The 20,623-nt window shown below is 34.5% G+C and overlaps 1 protein-coding gene across 1 annotated transcript in view; it reads right to left on the bottom strand.

Moving 5' to 3' along the window:
- LOC142344329 (uncharacterized) overlaps nt 1–20,623 on the bottom strand; it is a 32,713-nt gene that overhangs the window by 2,841 nt on the left and 9,249 nt on the right. The window contains exons 2-3 of the mRNA XM_075395917.1: nt 10,235–10,475; nt 37–235 (exon numbers count right to left, since the gene is read on the bottom strand). Of these exons, the coding sequence (XP_075252032.1) occupies nt 37–235; nt 10,235–10,437 (402 nt within the window). The 5' untranslated portion in view covers nt 10,438–10,475. The remainder of the gene's footprint in view (nt 1–36; nt 236–10,234; nt 10,476–20,623) is intronic.

Genomic DNA, 20,623 nt, shown 5'->3' with positions numbered 1-20,623 from the left:
GAGAAATGGGCAAAATTTGAATCACTGAAAACTTACCCGTTTTGTGGTAGAGATGACACGTCCTTGTTTGAATACGTCATTGCTTTGACAGTGTCCACTGTTGTCCAGACCAGTGACCCCTGGGGGAGCACAGCCGACCAGAGGGGCAGGGGGGATAAGGAGGGACATTGCAGCTGTGGTGGTGGGGGAGGAGGAGCACAACACTGTCTGTTTCATCGGCAGAGTGATTGCAGAGCTGCAGACGAAAACACGCGATTAAGAGATGATTCACTACAGAGGTCTCCAGCTTCTAAATTCTTACTCTCTCCCCTCTCTACCCCCCCCCCCCCCCCCGAGAGCCAATTCCTTACAAAATCAGGCATTTTTCATTTTAAAAAATTTGTCAGCAGTTTGCGCGACTGCGTTTGAAAAATTTACGGACTCAGTAAACTGCATGTATATTTACCTCAGTTGAGTTAAGGTAAGCTCATTTTAAATGAAAGTTGGATCCGTAGCTGGGGTGTTGATATAGGAAACGGCCGCGCTCAACCGATTATGAGTATGTAATGATCAATGTTGACCAATATTGATAATGAAAAGGCGGATATTTTCCGTTTCTGCCCGCCAGTGCGTTATGCGCCCCCCAGTTACAGAGCACGTGCCATTACACAGTAAATCATTATGTAAAAAATTTGACACGTACGTCTGAGGGGTGCAAATAATTTGCGCCAACAATGCTGGGGGGGGGGGGATACAAACGACGGAAAAGATCCGAAAAGGCTTCTGGTTGACTTATTATAGAGAGTTGACCACACGTTGACAAAAAAGGGTCGGAGTAGACCATGGGAATGTAGAATTTTGTTTTTTTTTTTGTTGTTAGATGGCTTGTAGTTGGGGACTGGCTAGCGCCCAAAACTCTATCAAAATTCCAAACGATTTGTTTGTTGGTTTCTCTTGTTGTTGGGAGTGCACTGTGTTGTCCACAAAAATTTTGCTCTCTCGACTGTTTGAAAACTTCACTCCGGATAATTGAATTAATCATCAGGAATTGTAATGCCAGCAACTAATTCAAACCAGTTCAATCAAACTATCCACAAGTATCCGGAATGCTTGCAATTCACTTCCTAATCCGAAGAATTATGATAAGTTCTGCCTCCCAGTAGCTAATTTCCTGGCCAGAAATTTTTTATATCCAAAAGAAAACAATTTCAGTTAAATCGACAGTTTCAATTAATGCAATTAGAAAACCATTTTATTTCAACAAGAACTCACAAGATTACTACAATTTCCAATCCTGAGAACCAATGCTCCACTCGAGCATTCTCTTTTTCACAAAGTTGACTGACGAACCACTTCTGCCTCGTAAGTCTCCCTATGAACGTTTTCCTGTGTTTAAGGGTACTCAACCTTATCAGATTTTTATCAGCAAAACGTAGCGTGTCGTTATTTTTAGAACATTTTGACCTAACGTATAAAGGTAAAAGCGGTCTTAGAATGTTGCACAGAGTTACATTTTTCGGAACCCAGCGAATCACTTAATTAGGGCTTCAGTAACTGAAGGTTAGACAATGGCCAGAGCACTGTTTAGTGAATAAAACATTACTTGAAGATATAAGCAGGATCAAATATATGAAACTCTTGGTCAACCATTGTTTTTCCACGAAAAACGCGGTCTAAAAAGAAGCTCACGTTCAACCAATTCTCTATCAACAATCCTAACTCTGTCCAATCTTAACCTAATTCCGAACACTGCAATTAAACTGATCATCTTTTTCCAACAGCTTTTTTTTGTCATTTAGAGCATGTGCACCTCAGTATTAACAGGAGATTCATTGATTCAGTTTTGAGCTAATAATGAATGTATGGCATAGCAACATACAATTATAAGAGCTGCAGTTTCGTCAGATTAGACTTACTAGCTCTCACATCAGACAGTTCAACTTTACCAACTTTGTCAACCAATAATTTTGCTCTTCCCAAGCTCTTCCATTCCCTTTTTGTGCTGTAATCAAACATGGTTCCTTTTTGTTTAATGACCTGTTCGTATCATGCTGAAAACATGATCTCTTCGCGAAGCTAGTATTTCTTTAGTTTACATGACAAACAAAAAATATATTCCACCCCACCTTACATCGCTCAAGTTTGTTCCTTTTGTTCACGCAGAAAATATGCTCAATATTAGCTCCTAAACACTATAATCTAAATAACCATCAAATATTAAAGCTTCAATGTCAATTAGTCTCAATGACCTAATGCTTAGTAGCCACACTCCTCCCTCCTAGAGCACTGGGACCTGTTTAGTATTTAAACAATTACTAGAAGATATAAGCAGGGGCATATAAATATATATGTATACATATATATATATATATATATATATATATACATATACATATATATATATATATATATATATATATATATACATATATATATATATATATATATATATATATATACACTTATATATATATATATATATAAATATATATATATATATATATATATATATATATATATATATATATATCAATCTCTCTGTCAACCAATTGTTTTTGAGCGAAAAGCGCTTGCTGAAAAGAAGTTCACAGTAAAAATCCTCTATCAACAATCCTAACTCTGTCTAAGCCTAACCTAATACCAAACACTGCAATTAAACTGTCCACCTTTTTCCAATAGTTTTTGGGATTTAGAGCATATGCACCTCAGTATTAACAGCAGATCCATTGATTCAATTTTGATCTCCTTATTCAACAAATGGCATAATATCTCACAATCATAAGAGCTGCAGCTTCGTCAGAATAGACTTACTTGCTCTCACATCAGACAGTTCAACTTTACCAACTTTGTCAACTCTTCTTTTTTCTTCTGAAGCTTGAAAGGATGTCCGCCTCCAGTCTCATTCTTCAACCTTTTTTTCGTTTACGCCACACTCCCTTGGACAACTGATACACCAAATTCAGTTTGTTCCACTTCTCTTTCGGACCCACACTTTGTTTCCCAATAAACAGCATGCTGCTCAACTCAAGGTACTCCAAATTCAGACTTCTCTGATCGTCAATAGCCCTCAAAATGTTCGGAGAAGAAATACACGATACCTCCCTCCGAAATTGTACCATCTCTTCGGGGCCAAATAAGCTTATCGACCTTTGATATTGATCGTACCTATTGCTTTCTTGACTTCGAAATCCAAGAACTGCTCCCATTCAGTATCTTGCTTCGAATAAGAACTTTTGAAATGTACTGCCACCACACTCTCTCCAAAAACAAATGCAAAAGCGTTTTCTCCATCATTCGAAAATTTCAGATCCAGATCACTTGTCTCTGAAGTTGACAAAGTTTTATCGTCACCAAACTCTACCTTCTGGATGTGCAGCACTTCACACTCCAATTTGCTATCTGAACTTTTAATGAGAAAGACCTCTTCTGCAGTATAAACTTTGCTTTGACCCACCAGCAGTGACTGCTTGACTGAGCTTAGTAAATTTTGTTCGCTCTAACAAATTCCATCACCTGCATCATAGGAATAAATCCCTTTCGAATTTTTCACGTCTGAGTAGCGTAATTGAGGCTCCGAGTTTAACGAAGTGTTATTCTTGCAATCTATTTCCAATTGTCAACTTTTTTTAGCATAGGAATAACTCCCTTTTGATTTTAACTCGTCTGAGTAGTGTAATTGAGGCTCCGAGTTTAACCAACTGTTATTCTTGCAATCTATTTCCAATGGCCAACTTTTTCAACTTTAGTCCTATCCAAACATGACTCGCAGATTCTTCCAACAGTTATTTCGTTTCCTTCCGTCTTTCGGCAACTATTTCCTTTCTGAGTAGCTTGGCTCTTCCAACTTCATCTGAACTAAACCCAAAAACCACATCAAGCGAACCAACAAACACTTCTATCTGGGTCATCATTGAAGGAGTCGGACCTCACTAATTCATCAGTGGTTGAGTGATTAAAAATATCATCAATGGCTGATTCATCAGCCACCAATATAACTGCATCAAAGCTCCGGTTCTCCAGCATTTTGATATAGGCATGCCCTAGCTGCTGACGCGAAGTTACAAAACCAGTTTCACCTTCCTGTATAGTATCACCGCTGCCTCCAACAGTTGCGAAAATGTTTGCGTCCTAGTTTTCAGTTTTGTCGGTCTCATCAACTGCGTTTTTTTCTAGGTCTTGGCAAATAAATTTTTGCCTGAGTTCGGTTGTGTAGTTGATTTTTCTTCTTTGCTTCTACGTGGGAATTCATCAGGGTTTTCCTATGACTCCATGCTTAACTGTTGGTTGCTTCCCGATAGGCATCGTCTGTTGGAAAAGTTACAAAACTTGTAATTTATCACAGTTATCTTCAGATGAGGTTTAAGTCAAACTAAGTTGATTAGTGTGCTGCGACCCAGTACTGATTTTACCTTTGAGTGAACTATAAGCAATCAAAATTCCACTAAGGATAACTTCTGCTGCTGTGGCCAAATCGCCTGAGAAAAATTAAAACGCGGAATAGCTGTTTCTCCCACATCTATCAATTTGCCAAAGTACGGCATTCAAGGACCGGACGTGATGTGTTCACACGTTATCAACTCATTAGAGCTTATTTTACTAACTGTCAGTTCGTTGGCCCAAAAAAAAATCAGAGATACTGTGCAGCTCACGAATGTCTGGAAGCAGCACATCGTCGTCCATGCAGTAAAACTTATTTTTGTCGCCACTATCGAAGCAGCTGTCATCATCACTAAAAACATCGTCACTAAAAGTTGTATCATCTTCCAACTCACTGTTAGCAATTTCCTCGAGTGCTTCGGTTGCCATTTCTGCAACCTTCATGTTCTTACTATTGTCCCACCGTGCAATGCCGCAATCCAACATCTCCTTGAACGGTTCACCTTCGTATTTTGTTTTTGCCGTAACGTGCTCTTCCATTTCTCTGTCAGAATCGAAATTTCGATTGCCAGCAACGACGTTAGAACCACAGAATAACGTTAGAATCAGGACAAAAAGGATCTGAAAAAGCTTTTGGTTGACTAATTAGAGCGAATCAATCATACGTTGACCAAAAAGGGACAGAGCAGACTATGTGATTGTAGAATTTTGTTTTTTTTTGTTGTTAGAAGGCTTGTAGTTGGGGAATGTTTAGTGCCCAAAACTCTATCAAAATTCCGAAAGATTTGTTTGTTGGTTCCTCTTTTTGTAGGGAGTGTACTGTGTTGTCCACAAAGAATTCGCTCTCTTGACTGTTTAAAAACTTCACTCCGGATGTAATTGAATTACTAATCAAGAATTGTAATACCAGCAACTAATATTGTTATAGCCAGAAACAAACAATTGAATCACTTCAACAATCCAAAAGTAGTTTTTCTCTCAAAACCAACTAATGGTTCACACTAAATCAAACCAGTTCACTGAAACTATCCTGAAGTATCCCTAATGCTTGCAATTAACTTCCTAATCCGACAACTATGATAAATTCTGCCCCACATTGGCTGAATTACTGGCTAGAAACTTATTATATCCACACAAAACAATTTCGATTAACTCGGCAGGTTCATTTACTGCAACTAGAAAACTATGCTCTTTCACCAAGAACTCACAAGATAAAAACAATTTTTAAAAACTGAGAACTAACCAAAGATTCACTCAACCAATGATTCACTCGAGCTTCCTCGCTTTCACAAAAAAATGACTGACGAGCCGCAGTTCTTCAGCATCGTAAGTTTCTCTCTCTCTCTCACTCTGAACGTTTTCTTGTTCCTATGGGTGCTCAACCTTATCAGTTTTATCAGCAAAACGTAACGTTTCGTCCCTTTTAAAACATTTTGACCTAACGCATAAAGGTTTCAGGGGTCGTAGAATGTTGGTCACAAGCTGTAGTTTATCTTAAGTAAACGTTTGCTCTATTTGACTTGAATTCGGTTGTTTATTTGGTTGGCTAATTTCAGGATTAAGAAAACTCATGTTTCGTGTCGCTCAATCTCTGAATGCTTGCTAATTTTTATTCTTTCACAGTTATGGATATGTCTGATCTATCTGCCTTGCTTCAATGCCTTGCTTCAATTTATGATTTACCAATGTCTGTTTTCAGTCAATATTTAACTATTCTCCATATGATCTCTATGATTTTAAAAAAGAGTAAGAGATGATAACTTAAATCTTCCTGTTCGTTTTTCGTGTGAATTTTTTGTCATCATTAATACTTTGAAATTTTATAAAAACTTATCTGGATACATTAAATTTTTTTGGGAATATAAAAGAAAACTATAAAAAAAAAGTCAGTTGTTTTACTCAAACCGTACGCAATTGTCTATAGACACACCAGTTAAATTTTGACGTGGATTGGACTTGAGGAAGTAGGGTTTGGAGGACATGCAGGGTGGGTTGCGAAAAATGAGAAATTGAAATTTCAATAGATCAGTTTCTTTCTACCAAAATATTCCCAAAAATCCTTGCGCTCTTTTGTACATGTCAATCTGAACTTAAGAAGACTTCGAAAATATAATTAGTACTATCTCAAACATCCAAATCTTTTAATAACTCTTTACTTCCTCCCAAAACTTTTCTTTCAAAAAATTTTGCTCTCTTCAATGTCCACTACTTATCATTTCTTTTTATGGCAATTTGACTCTCTCCACTGTATAATTAGAACAAAAAATTTAACAGCTAGTGTTTCTTAGCTTAGGTTTCAATTAGACCCGTTGATTTTCCCAAATTTTTACCTGATAAATTCGACCTGATTGACAAAAATTTAATATCAGAATTCTAACAATTATTTGCGTTAATTCCCATGATCAAATTTCTCGTGCAAACAACAACAAATATATTTCAAAATTTTACTTAAACTAGCTCACCCAATAAAGGAGTACCGGCCTTGGATCTAAAACAACTATTGAGATAAAAGACAAAATATTTGTCGTCTCGCTTTAATTGTCTTTTCATTTCTTCATGCGTGTCATTTCTTCTGCTTGTTTTTGTTATGGAATCGAGCTCGTTTGGTTGATAGTCATGGGTGTAATTTTGGGGTTCGGGGTGAATTTATAAATAATTTTGCTTTTCCCAAGCTCTTCCATTCCCTTTTTGTGCTGTAATCATACATGGTTCCTTTTTGTTTAATGACCTGTTAGTATCATTCTGAAAACATGATCTCTTAGCGAAGCTAGTATTTCTTTAGTGTACATGACAAACAAAAATATATTCCACCCCAACTTACATCGCTCAAGTTCGTTCCTTTTGTTCACGCAGAAAATATGCTCAATATTAGCTCCTAAACACTATAATCTAAATAACCATCAAATATTTAAGCTTCAATGTCAATAATCCTCAATGACCTAATGCTTAGTAGCCACACTCCTCCCTCCTAGAGCACTTTGACCTGTTTAGTATTTAAACAATTACTAGAAACTATAAGCAGGGGCATATAAATATATATGTATACATATATATATATATATATATATATATATATATATATATATACATACATACATATATATATATATATATATATATATATATATATATACACTTAAATATATATATATATATATATATATATATATATATCAATCTCTCTGTCAACCAATTGTTTTTGAGCGAAAAACGCTTGCTGAAAAGAAGCTCACAGTAAAAATCCTCTATCAACAATCCTAACTCTGTCTAAGCCTAACCTAATACCAAACACTGCAATTAAACTGTCCACCTTTTTCCAATAGTTTTTGGAATTTAGAGCATATGCACCTCAGTATTAACAGCAGATCCATTGATTCAATTTTGATCTCCTTATTCAACAAATGGCATAATATCTCACAATCATAAGAGCTGCAGCTTCGTCATAATAGACTTACTCGCTCTCACATCAGACAGTTCAACTTTACCAACTTTGTCAACTCTTCTTTCTTCTTCTGACGCTTGAAAGGATGTCCGCCTCCGGTTTCATTCTTCAATCCTTTTTTCGTTTGCCTCACACTCCCTTGGACAACTGATACTCCAAACTCAGTTTTTTCCACTTCTCTTTCCGACTTAAACTTTGTTTCCCAATAAACAGCCTGCTGCTCAACTCAGGGTACTCCAGACTTCTCTGATCGTCACTCGCCTTCAAAAAGTTCGGAGAAGAACTACACGATACCTCCCTCCGAAATTGTACTACCTTTTCTTGGCCAAATAAGCCTATCGACTTTTGATTTCGATCAGTACCTATTGCTTTCTTGACTGCGAAATCCAAGGGCAACTCCCATTGAGTATCTTGCTTCGAATAAAAACTTTCGAAGTGTACTGCCATCACACTCTCTCCGATAACAAATGCACTAGCATTTTCTCCAATATTCGGATATTTCTGCACCAGGTCACTTGCCTTTGAAGGTGGCAATGACTTATCGTCCAACTACATCTGAACTAAACCCAAAAACCGCATCAAGCGAGCCAACACCACTTTTATCTGGGCCATCATTGGAGGCGTTGGACATCACTATTTCATCAGTGGCTGAATAATTAAAAATATCATCAATAGCTGATTCATCAACCACCACTATTTCTGCATCGAAACTCCGGTTCTCCAGCACGATGAAAGTAGCATGCGCTAGCGGCTGACGCGAAGTTACAAAACCAGTTTCACATTCCTGTATAGTACCACCGCTGCCTCCAACAGTTGCGAAAATGTTTGCGTCATAATTTTCACTTTGGTCTGTGTCATCATTTGCGTTTTCTTTCCAGGTCTTAGCAAAAAAAAATTTAGACTGATTTTGCTGCTGTAACTGATTTTTCTTCTTTGCTCCTATTTGGGAATCCATCAGGGTTTTCCTTTGCATCCATGCTTAGCTGTTGGTAACTTCTTGATGTGCATAGTCTTCCCGATGGGCTTCCCGATGGGTATAGTTAAGCTACCTGGTTTCATTCAATCAAGTAATTTGTTTTTATAATTCAGCTGCAAAAACTGCTTTTTTTAAGGTTTGACGACATTTTTAGGTCTTTTGGCATATTTCCAACTGTTTTTAAGTTGAATGGCTCTAGTGCAATGTTTTTTAGTCTTGCACCGTTGCTGCTTCTGTACGTACAGAAGCAAAAAGAACTCAAAAAGTTTCAACTTGAGCAAGGAAATCGTTGAAAATGCATAAAAAAGTGCTGATGATGTGTAAGATAAGTACTGAAAGTTATGTAAAAAATGCGCTGACAGCCGCTGAAAAATTATATTTTTCAGCAGTTAGATTTTAAATAATTATCCGTCTAATGTGCTGAAAAGTGCTGAAATTATGTAAGAAAGGTGTTAAAAATTCAGCAGATCAAGCGGATTAACATGTAAGATTTAGCGGTTATTTTTTCAGCGGTTATCAACGAATTTCTCACCTAAATTTTGACGAATTCCTCGATCCGGGCACTTGCACTGCCCCACCTCTCACCTACTTCTCTGGTACTTCATTTGAATTCAAATTAGATTCCTTATGGAATACAACTTTTTGGAAAACTTGCACTTTTTTAAGATTTCTGATTTTCAACGGTGATACTTTTTTAAGTGGTGAACAAAAAGATTTCATTACTATCAATAGGAAGCCATTCTTACATAAATTTTCCGCAAAAAACGTTTATTTTTACCGGTTGATTGACCTAAGATGCCAAGTTCTTAGCGTTGGAAGGTTTATTTTACTTTTTTTATTGTAAGATGTTCGATTTTCAACCGGGACGAGGTTTCACACTTAATCCAACGCAAATTAGCTGGGATTAGGTTGTAATGCGTATTCCACTCGTATTTACCGGGGAAAAGAGTGTAAGAGTGTTATTTTTTTACACTCCTTTCTCTACTATTTTTTTTACACTGTTGGCAAAAAAGCTAATTTAGGTTGGACTGATAAAAAATTACACTCTTACACAGTTACCAGTATAACCAATTTGAAACGTTAATGGCTAGAAACAGTTGGCGCAATGGTTAACACACAACTTGAAAGTAACGCAATGTTTGACAGAGGGAAGATTGGGGGATCAATCCTCACTACCTGATTCAACTTTTGTTTTTTGAAGTTACACTATATTATAATTACACTCTTCCACCCTTAATTAAGCGGAGAAATATGGGTGTGTATTTTTCATCATCACCTTCTTTTCCCCGTTATTTTGGGAAAATCATAGGCCCGGGAAAATCACAACAAGTCACCGAAATCACCTCAATTCTTACATTTTTAAAGGAATTTTTAGCGTTGACGCCTCGACCCGGGTCACTTTGGCGTGGCTCCTCAACCTGGGTAGACGTAATTTCAAATCTAAATTACTTCCAGTTTACCTTGTTCCGAAGAGTGGCAGGGTTGATGATGTTTTGGTAGAAAGAGGATAACTGCTGCTACTGCTACTGACAGCAGGGTTGTTCCAGGGCAACGAGTCGACTACGGCCATGATTGGGTTTCCTCCTGACAATTTTGGCCCTACTAGAGTCGTGTCAGTTTTTTCGTCGGGTATTGACGAGTAATCGTGGTTGGATAAACTCATCTCGAAAAGAAGTTAATTATTAAAACTACATAGAATTACTTTTGTTGCCCGAAACGTTAGATCATGTCGACAATTGTTTATCATTTGGTTAAAAACATTCATTTTTTTCACTAAAAATTTTGTCAAATTTAGATGATTATCTTGCTGCACCGTAAATGGGTAACTGGCCGGCCTGTCTACAATGGTGGACTTGTAGTTCAAAAACATACTCTTTGGCGTTTCGTGGAAAACAGTGGCGACAAATTCGGTTAACCTGAAAATTGCTTTGGTTATCTGAAAATTCCTTATTAAATATTTTAGTTACAATTTGAAATGAATCTTTTCAAGAGTCAAAGAACTAATTTAAGATTTGCTTTTTAGTCCACCATTAATTAGTCTTGTTTCTATGCCGATACGTTTCTGTGGAAATATCTACTTTTAGGTTTCTGTCATTCATGTCCAATTGACACGCTGTAATGCCTCTTTTAGAGCAACTAGTTGAAACTGCACAAGACCAGAGATTAGCTTTCGATTTGGAAATAATCTGTCAGGGCAAAAATTAGAGATCAGATCAATGCCTGAGAATCTTGAAATTTTTTCTTTTTGTTCGGTAAAGAATTTTAATTTTTTTCTTGCAAAATTATTGATTCGGTCAAAAAATCATCATCATTTTTTTATTAATTTAACTTTAATCAACCTGGTCAAGATCTTCAAACAATTTTGATTTGATTGTGCCAAAGACTGTTTGGTTTTCTACAATCATTATTTGAACATCGAATAGACTGAGAAAATTTAGCAGTTGGAAACTAAAGTGACCATTTGTCATCATTTCAGTATACAAATAGTTTCAATATTTTACAAAGCAGAATTTTCCAATATACGAATCAAAAAGAAGCAAAAAATTTTATTTAACTATGTTAGAATGCTTGCAAAAACTAAGCGAAATTAATTGCCGAACAATTCTTAACTTAGTCCACGTTATCTGATCAGATTATTGTTCATCATAAGACTCTGTTACCGAAGTCGGATATCATTTGTTCACTCTCGCTTATCATTCTTGTCTCACTAATTTAATACTGTTATTGAGGTTCAGCTGCTCCAAAAATTTCCAGTTTGACTTGGATCTGAATTGGACCAAAGAAACTTCTCAAGAGACTTCTATATTATTTTTCCAATCTAAAAAGAAATTAACCGTAAAAAATTTTAAATTTTTCTTTATTAAACTCCTTCTGTTTAATAGATTCAGCTGATCAAAAAATTTCCATTTTGACTTGGATCTGAATTGGACCAAAGAAAGTTCTCAAGAAACTTCTATATTATTTTTCCAATCTAAAAAAAATTAACCGAAAAAAATTTTAAATTTTTTTTTTACAAACTCCTACTGTGACAGTTTAAAAAGTTCTATTTGAGCACTGGAACTCTTTTTATTTGAACAGTTTTCTTTAATTTAAATATTTAAACCTATACAAAACAAGGAGGCTCGTTAATGTGCGTCAGCACATGATGTTCCAACCCGAGCTTATCTATATTTTTGACCTAATTGTCAACCAAACGAAGAGATAACAAAAAAAAGGTGTTTGAGTTCAAAACAATCGTTGCAAAATCTAACTACTAATTGAATTGCATTTTGCCATGCCTCATTAAATAGCCAACAAGATCTGACATTAATGAGACTACGAGAAAAAAAAACAAACAACAAAGTAAGCAAAAACAATAATTTCACGGCAAAAATTGAATATCTAAATTTAAAAGCACCTAGTAACAACTTCAAAATTCATTCAGATAAAACCTTATCTACGCAAGTTTACTTTTCCCTAATTATGCAGCAGATGGAATTTCTTCCTAATGAGACAAGCTAACAAGTCGACAAAGAGAACGAATAATATGGCGAAATTCAAAAATTAGTAAACATTTTTTAAATCAAGAACTTTCAAAAGCCTTAAAAATCATTAAATTTTAACGAAATAATCCTTGATAAATTGCTTTAAAAAATTATTAGGAAATCAAAACAAACTGCCTTTGGTTAGACTAAGTCATAGAAAGGAACTAAAGATGCAGAAAAACTCGCAAAATTACAAACGGATTGCAAAAACACAAATTATTGATACCATTAAAATCATTATCTATTATCTGAACATTATGTATTTTCAATTCAATTGTTATTTCTAATAATTCAGTTAAAAAATTTGAACTGAGAGATTGAATATATTTACTTGAGCCACCTTTGAAAACCATTGTTATTACGCGATTGTGCTGAATGAAGAGAAACAGAGTTACAAAAATTGACCACTGAAAAAACATTTATGAAAACGCATATTGTACAAAAAGTCACTGACTACATATTACCAGTAGATATGAATTTTTTTAATAAATGAAATGGGATGGGACCTTTCAATGATGAAAATAAGTTACAAGTTGGTCAAAAGAACAACAAGAACAGAAAAAAATGAAAAATCTTTGAAAATGTATTGAATAAACTTTAAGACTACTCGCTATAAAGTGACTGCTTTGGGTAACTTAAATCATTCAGTCCTCAAAAACAGTCTGATGAGAGCAGTCAGCAATTTACGGCTACCTAAAGAACAAAAAAAACTGGCAAAAATAGCAAATTCAAAAAAAAAACTGTGCGAGAAAAGTGTCAAAGTCATTAAAAATTGACTCTTTCAGTAAAAACATTTTTTCTTCAAATAATTTTTTAGCAGCAATGTTATTTGTTTTTTTCATCAATTTGGCTTCAAAAAATTAACAAATTTGAACAATTACATTAGAACCACGAAATTTTTCTGGAAAACTCGTAGTATCAACGCCTATTAATTTTAGTAGTTCTCATCGGAAGCCAGTAAATACGGAAAAATATGACTCCATGGGACAAAAAAAAGTTTGTCTTTCAAAAATTATCAATAAGACTTTACAACAAGTCCCTGACTATGAACACAACAACAAATACATGCAAAAACCAAAAACTCAGTAGAAAAATGAGAGATGAAAGTGTCAAAGCAATTTAAACCATAAGCTCTTTCCTGAAAAATCAACCTATGATCCGTTGATCCATTGAAAGTCCTCCTTAAGCCAATGGGAACTATCATTATTTGTACAAATTGATAAGATTTCAAAAGGAATCAAAAATAAGAAAAATTACCCAAAAATTAAAAAGAAAATTGTGAAAAATCGTGGCATTGAAGCAGTAAAAGTAATAGGAAAAAGACGAAACCGCTAACCAAATTAATTTTGATTGCAGTAGAAAGGAAGAAGGTCCTACCAATACTGAGACTGAGTAACAGTTGACGAAAAATTTTAAGGTTCGATAATAATAAAAAAAATTCTCAAAAAGGTATTTATAATATCTTAACAGCCATTAAATCAATAGTTTTCATAGGAAGTTAATATATATGCTCCGATATGCTCCAATGGGAGTAAAAGAGTGTTTTTGATGCATAAGTATTCAGTAAGAGCTCACAATGAGTCTTATGACTATGAAAACAATAACAAAAACAGGCAAAAACAAAAAATTCCCTAGAAAAGTGCGAGAAATGTGTCCAGCTATAAGTTTTTCTCTGAAAACTTCATCTGAAATTTTTTGAACGTCTTCTCTAAGTCAATGGGAGCTATAATTATTAGAAAAATGTGATACGATTTCAAAAATAACTAATAATACAAGAATATCAATAAATAATGATTTTTTTTTTAAGATCCTGAAACATTGAAGTCATATAACCAATAGTCAGAAGATTAAACCGTTAAAAAGAAAAATTTTTGTTGCAATAGAAAAAATTGGGGTCCTACCAATACTGAAACTGACTAACAATTCACGAAAAAGTTCAAGGTTCGATAATAATCAAAAAAAAATTCTCAAAAAGTTATTTATAATATCTTAACAGCCATTAAACCAATAGTTTTCATAGGAAGTCAATAGAAACGCTCCGATATACTCCAATGGGAGTAAAAGAGTTTTTTTTATGCATAAGTTTTCAGTTAGAGCTCACAATGAGTCTTATGACTATGAAAATAATAACAAAAACAGGCAAAAACAGAAAATTCCCTAGAAAAGTGCCAGAAATGTGTCCAGCTATAAGTTTTTCTCTGAAAATTTCATCTGAAATTTTTCGAACGTCTCTTCTAAGTCAATGGGAGCTTTAATTATCAGAAAAAAGTGATACGTTTCAAAAGTAACCAATAATACAAGAATATCAAAAAAAGTTTTTTTTTAAGGTCTTGAGACATTGAGGTCATATAACCAATAGTCAGAAGGTTAAACCGCTAAAAAGAAAAATTTTGGTTGCAATAGAACAAATTGGGTTCCTGCTAATACTGAGACTGACTAACAGTTCACGAAAAAAGTTTAAGATTAATTAATGTTCAAAAAAATTATCGTAATTGTCTTAACAGCCATTAATTTCAATAACTTTCCACGGAATAAATACGCTCAGATATGCTCCAAAGAGAGGGAAAATATGTTTTTAGTTCATTGTTAAACAATATGACATCACAATAAGTCTTATGGCTATGAACACAACAACAAAAACAGGCAAAAACCACAAATTCAGTAGAAAAATGCGAGAAATTGTCGAAGCCATTCAAACCATAATCTATTCTCTGAAAATTTTATCTGTGATCCGTTGAACGTCTTCGTTTAACCAATGGGAAAAATCAATAAAAGGATAATGTGATAAGATTTCAAAAGGATCCAAAAATAAGAAAAGGTACCCGAAAATTTTAAAAAATATATATATGAAAACTCTTGGCATTGAAGTTTTAAAACTAATAGGCAGAAGATGAAAACGCTAACCACATTGAGTTTAGCTGCAATAGAAATAAAAAAAGAACTTGTTAGTACTAAGACTGACTAATAGTCCAAGAAAAAAACATTAGGGTCGGTTAATCTTCAAAAAAGTTTTCGAAAATATTTTTTGAAGTCTTAACAGCCATTAAACTCAAAAGCTTTTAACGAAGGTCAATAACTACGCTCAGAAATAACACAATTGCAGGAAAAAGATGTTTGTCATGCATAGTTGATCAATAACAGATCAAAATGGTCTTAAGACTATGAAAAGAACAACAAGAAAAGGCGAAAAACAAGGTCTTGACTCAGCCATTGGGAGCTATCAATATTAGGATATTGTGGTAAGATTTCTAATGTAACCGATAAAACGAAAATATCCAAAAATTTTTTAATTTTTTTGCAATCTTGTGGTGTTGAAGCCCTATAATCAGTAGTTAGAAGACAAAACAGATTAAATTCGGTTGCAGTACGAAGGAGGAGTGTGCTTTGATCACGGAGGTTGACTTACAGTTCACGAAAATAAGTTTATGATTGGTTAATAATGAAAATAAAATTCAAAAAATTATTTTTAAAGTCTGTATTAGCTCTTTTTCCATTAGCTCTCCACTCAAAGCACTAGATAGGTTCGCTTGATGCTCATTATGGGAACTTTTGTAATTTAGATTATGAGTCTATGCCAAAAATTCAGTAGAACCTTGAAAAGAGAACCAAAATGGGATTCAAAATTTTGAAAATTCAGAGTCGAAGCCAAAAAAACATGAGCAATTCCCTGAAAACGAAATTTTTGTTCATTGGGCTTCATTTGACTGTAAAGAAGGTTTGCCATTAACAGAACAGTGATATCGAAAGTAACTTATCTCTCGGTGACTCAAAGGAACAGAAAAATTGAAAGTTTTCTAAAAAAAAGAGCTCTCAAATAGAATTCGATTTTTTTATAGTGAACTTCCCCATGAGACCAGATCTAGTCTTTTTATACTCTTTAGTTCATTAGGAACACAAAATTGATTCATTTTTTAGCCTGAATTGTAATTTTGAAATAGTATTGTTTGTAGAAAATATCTTAATTTGAAGAAACATTACACTAAAAGTGAACAAAATCTTGCCAAATATCCCGTGTACACACAAAACTTCAATCCCCGATAACTCCTTGAAAAAACGAATTTCGAAAAAATCTTTTTAATTTTGAGTTCTACGCCGGACGAGCTTTTTTATGACACCACTCACAGTTTTCTACGATGAATATATCGATCGGCCAAAATTGACTGAACAAAAAACCCATTTGAGTATATAGTTCCTCCCCCCACAAGTGGGGTCGGAACAAATATACATTCATTCATTTTTACCTGAATTTTTAGGTAAATTTACCTGCATGTTTCTTAGAGTAGTTTTTAATCGCTACACAATAACCGCTCAGTTGGATATCACTAGATGCGGTCAGCGCTCCATCAATTGGTTAAGATCTCAATTAGTTATGGAACTTTTTTGAGAAAAAGCAACTTTGGAGCCGCTTTTTAGATGAGAACAAGGGAAATACGCATAAAAATGGCAATTTCGACAAAACATGAAGTTTGTTAGGATCTAACATGGAGTTTGTTAGGGGTTCATTAGACTTGCTATTAGGATCCACACACAACTAATCAACTGTCACCCAAAATTGTACATCAGCACGAAAAGGAAAAAAAACAGTGGCACTTGAGGAGGAAAAAAGAAAATAAAAAAATGCACAGCTCAAAGTCACTTAACAAAATAAGTATTTAATGTCACATTTCCACATTTGGAGGCAAACCTTTGAAAAATTGGTATTCAATTTGCACAAGTTTACTTTTTTAGTTCATATAGGAGTTCTGAGTCACCGAATTGCCATAACAAATAAATGACAAATCGACCGATGTGGCTTCAAAAAATGTTTGGACGTCAATGGACGGAACGAGGAATTTAATTTCAGACCAATTCCGCTAAAAGAATTGTACAAATCCATTGAGTTATTTGACAATAACAAAGCTCTAACAAAGTCTTAGTATTTTAAGGGCTTGGATTATCAAAGCTGCTAAGCTTTCGATGGGAAGTCATATTACAATTTGTTTTCGAAACATGCATTTTGGAAACTAGTTTACCAGAAAACTTGAATATTGCTTTTGTCAGTCCTGTATAAGGAAAAAGGGTCGCAACTATATGCAAAAAACTGTAGGCCTATCACAGTAACTCCAATTTTTGCAAAAAATTTTCGAATCTCTTTGAATGAAGTGAATAAATACATACAAAAGAACTCATTGAAACTCAATATGGATTTCAATAGTATAATTCGTGCAGAGATGATGTCTTGCATTTAGTTGAAGACTTGCAGTATAAACATGATAAATTAGAGAATTGCTCAATCCAATTTTCATTGATCCTTCTAAAGCGTTCAACTCAACACCGAATAAAATAATCTTCAGAAAATTATATGCGGATTATCAATTGACAGAAGGCAACGTGTAAAGCTAGACTAAATTTTTAAATAGAATAATCAAACATTTTGTTCCTGGAGGAACTGTCTTGGGGCCTCTCGTTTTCCTAACTTAAATCAACGAGTAAGAAAAAGAATATAAAAATTTGAAAATGATTCAGTTTGTGCACGACACTTGATTTTATATCAAAAATAAAAAAAATTATTGAACAAAAGAAATGTGCTCTTGTTGTTTTAGCGAAACCGGATGAAGAGCTCAAAATAAACATGTTAACAATGCATGCTGACGATCCCGGTTTTCCTTTTTGAGACAAAATGATGATCTTGTCGTAATAAATTTCAACGGAGAACAGATAAAAAGAAAAGAAAACTGCAGATATTTAGGAATTGAAACTGATTCAAATTTGACCTTTAAATATCACATCAAAAAGGTTCTCTCAAAACTTTTTGTGGCCATATGATCAATATATGTTTTCTTCAATTACCACATAGAGCGCGATTATTGTTGTTTAAAAACATTTTTTTAAAAAAACAGCATCTGCTTGAGCAATTTGAAACCATACCGTTCAAAAGAAACATAAGCTACTTCAAATTTTTTTTATGTCTAGCTGAAATCGGAACCAGTAATTGTGATTTAAACTATTTTGCTGCAGAATAAAATGTATATAATCTTCAGACTATTAAATTTTAACCAATTGGTTATTAAGACTTAATATTGAATTAAGAAGGAAACATTTATGAACAAATGAATCAAAAAAGACCGATACGAATTACGCACTCAAGAACAATGAAAGAACAAATCAATTTTACTATCTGCGTAAAAAGAAAAAAATATTATTTGAGAGAAAAAAGATCAAATAGTTGCAGATATGTAACTATTGCAAATATGTTGCACGAATATCAGACAGAGTTGTTAAAGTAAACGTTAGTTTCCAAAAAAGTGTTCGGGATTGCTACTAATATCAAAGGAACGAAGCGTAACGCGTTCACACGACAAACGCAAACCAATTGGCAAGCATGAACTACACCTCGCGAAAAACAGTTCGACACATTCTGGTAAGACTGTCGTTACCAGCAAGAAAATTGCTTTGAATGCTGAATTCGCACGGCGAGTTCCAGTTTTGCGGCACACAAATCACGTAATGTTTTGTTTTGTAATTTATTTCCGTTTTATTACAGAATTTAGCTTGATTTTGCGGAGCGAAATCAAGTGACAATATTTTTACTGTAAATTATCTGACTATGTATTATCAATTGTTTAACTTCAATTTAGCAAACCTTTGCCTGGCTGATTTAAGGAAAGTTTTGATTAATTGAATTTTTAGTTTAAATTGAGCAAAATGCAATTAGGTTAAAACGAAGGAAAAGAACTAAAAACAGTTCACGACAAATTGAACAAGATATGTTTACTAATCCAAAGTTGAATCAACAAATTAAAATGTGACTTCCGCCAGAGTCAATGAAGGTCAAATGTACAAATTGACGGCAAAAAGGAAACTTAAAAGAATGGTTTGACTTGGGTATTACATCACCGAACAAATAGAAACAACTGTACAGTTTGTTCAAAATAATTATAACAAAAAATTGCTAAATTATGTTCTGGTTATCATAGCTAACACTTTTATTGTTATATCATAAAAATGGAAGTTTGACATAAAGTTTCATTATGGAAATCTGAATCCGATGCGTTTTCTGCATCCCGAACACTCATTTCTATTTCTTCGTAGTTGGGTGAAAGAAATAGGCGATTGGATAAAGCTGTGCGTGTGATTCAGTTGCAATTGTCAAATTCTTATATACGGTTGGTGGGTTTCGCTCCGCCGTCGTCTGCATTTTTTCAACAATGCTTTTTTGCCGCGTTTGTTTCTGTTTAATAGGTTGCATCGTTTTGGTCTTGATGGAGCCTTTGACGACATTGATTGTGTTATTACTGGGGATATGTCTGTGGAATCGTTAGATCATATCGATTCATAATGGAGTTTTATGATAGTTTCCTTTTGGTCTGATGTTTATGAGTATGATTTTGTTGTTTCTTTTTTGGTCTCGTCGAAAGACTTGGCAGTGTTTGTGGTGCGCTATTGGCTGGTTCGTCTGTTACTGGATTTTTTGAAGCAAAAATTTGTTCAGCTGGCATAGTTGGCATAAGCGCCTTCAATGCTCGTAACACATTTCAGTGGATTGATAGTATACATCTGGTATAGTCGTTTTGTTTCTTATGCTCGAACTTTTTTCCGACTTCAAGTTTTTCAAAGAGTTTTTCGCATGTTTCCCGATTTTCTCTACGGTTGATTTTCCAGTCTGAGTTGATGGTCTTCTTTTTGGGTAGTCCGCCAAAGCCGTACTCCTTTCTTCTTTTGTACCGAAATTTGAAATATCGGAGTTCCCAATTGCAACTTCTTTTTTCTCCGGGATCTTTGATAATGGGAGTATGATCTTTTGTTTTTATCACTGTTAACACTGGTGCCAACACTTCTTAGAGTCTATCGAGACTATTTTTTGATCGTTTATTTTTTGTCTTCTTCCTTGCCAAATTCAGTGCTAGTGATGCTTCGGGCCGCAGGATCGCCATGCCAATAAGGGGATGTTTGGCAACCCTTAATTTGCCATCGGGATCTCGTTCTTTACGTTTTTTGGCTTTTTGCGTCTCTATTTTTTAATTTTTATCTAGCTAAATGTCACTCCTTTCTGCCTCTTCCCATTTGACTTCTGATATTAATATGTCCCAAGTCACTGTTTTGAGATCTGTACATTTATGAAATTATTTTTATAATTTAGTTTTTCGGATCTGGCTGTGTACTTATGTTATTTAGTGGGTTGTTAAGTTTCTGTCAAAATGAACTTCAAATGCGGATAAATTGTAGCCTTTTGAGGACAAACTTTTAATTGGTAGATTATCAAATAGTGGATGCTTTCAGATTACATTTTTCTTTTGATGCTTCTTTGATACAGATAGAGGGCGTTTAATAGTTTGTATTGATCGT

Source organism: Convolutriloba macropyga, chromosome 8 (assembly GCF_964194025.1).
Source record: "Convolutriloba macropyga chromosome 8, txConMacr16.3, whole genome shotgun sequence".
Lineage (NCBI taxonomy): Eukaryota > Metazoa > Xenacoelomorpha > Acoela > Convolutidae > Convolutriloba > Convolutriloba macropyga.
Note: the sequence above shows the minus strand (reverse complement) of the source record. Positions and strands in the feature narration are given on the sequence as shown.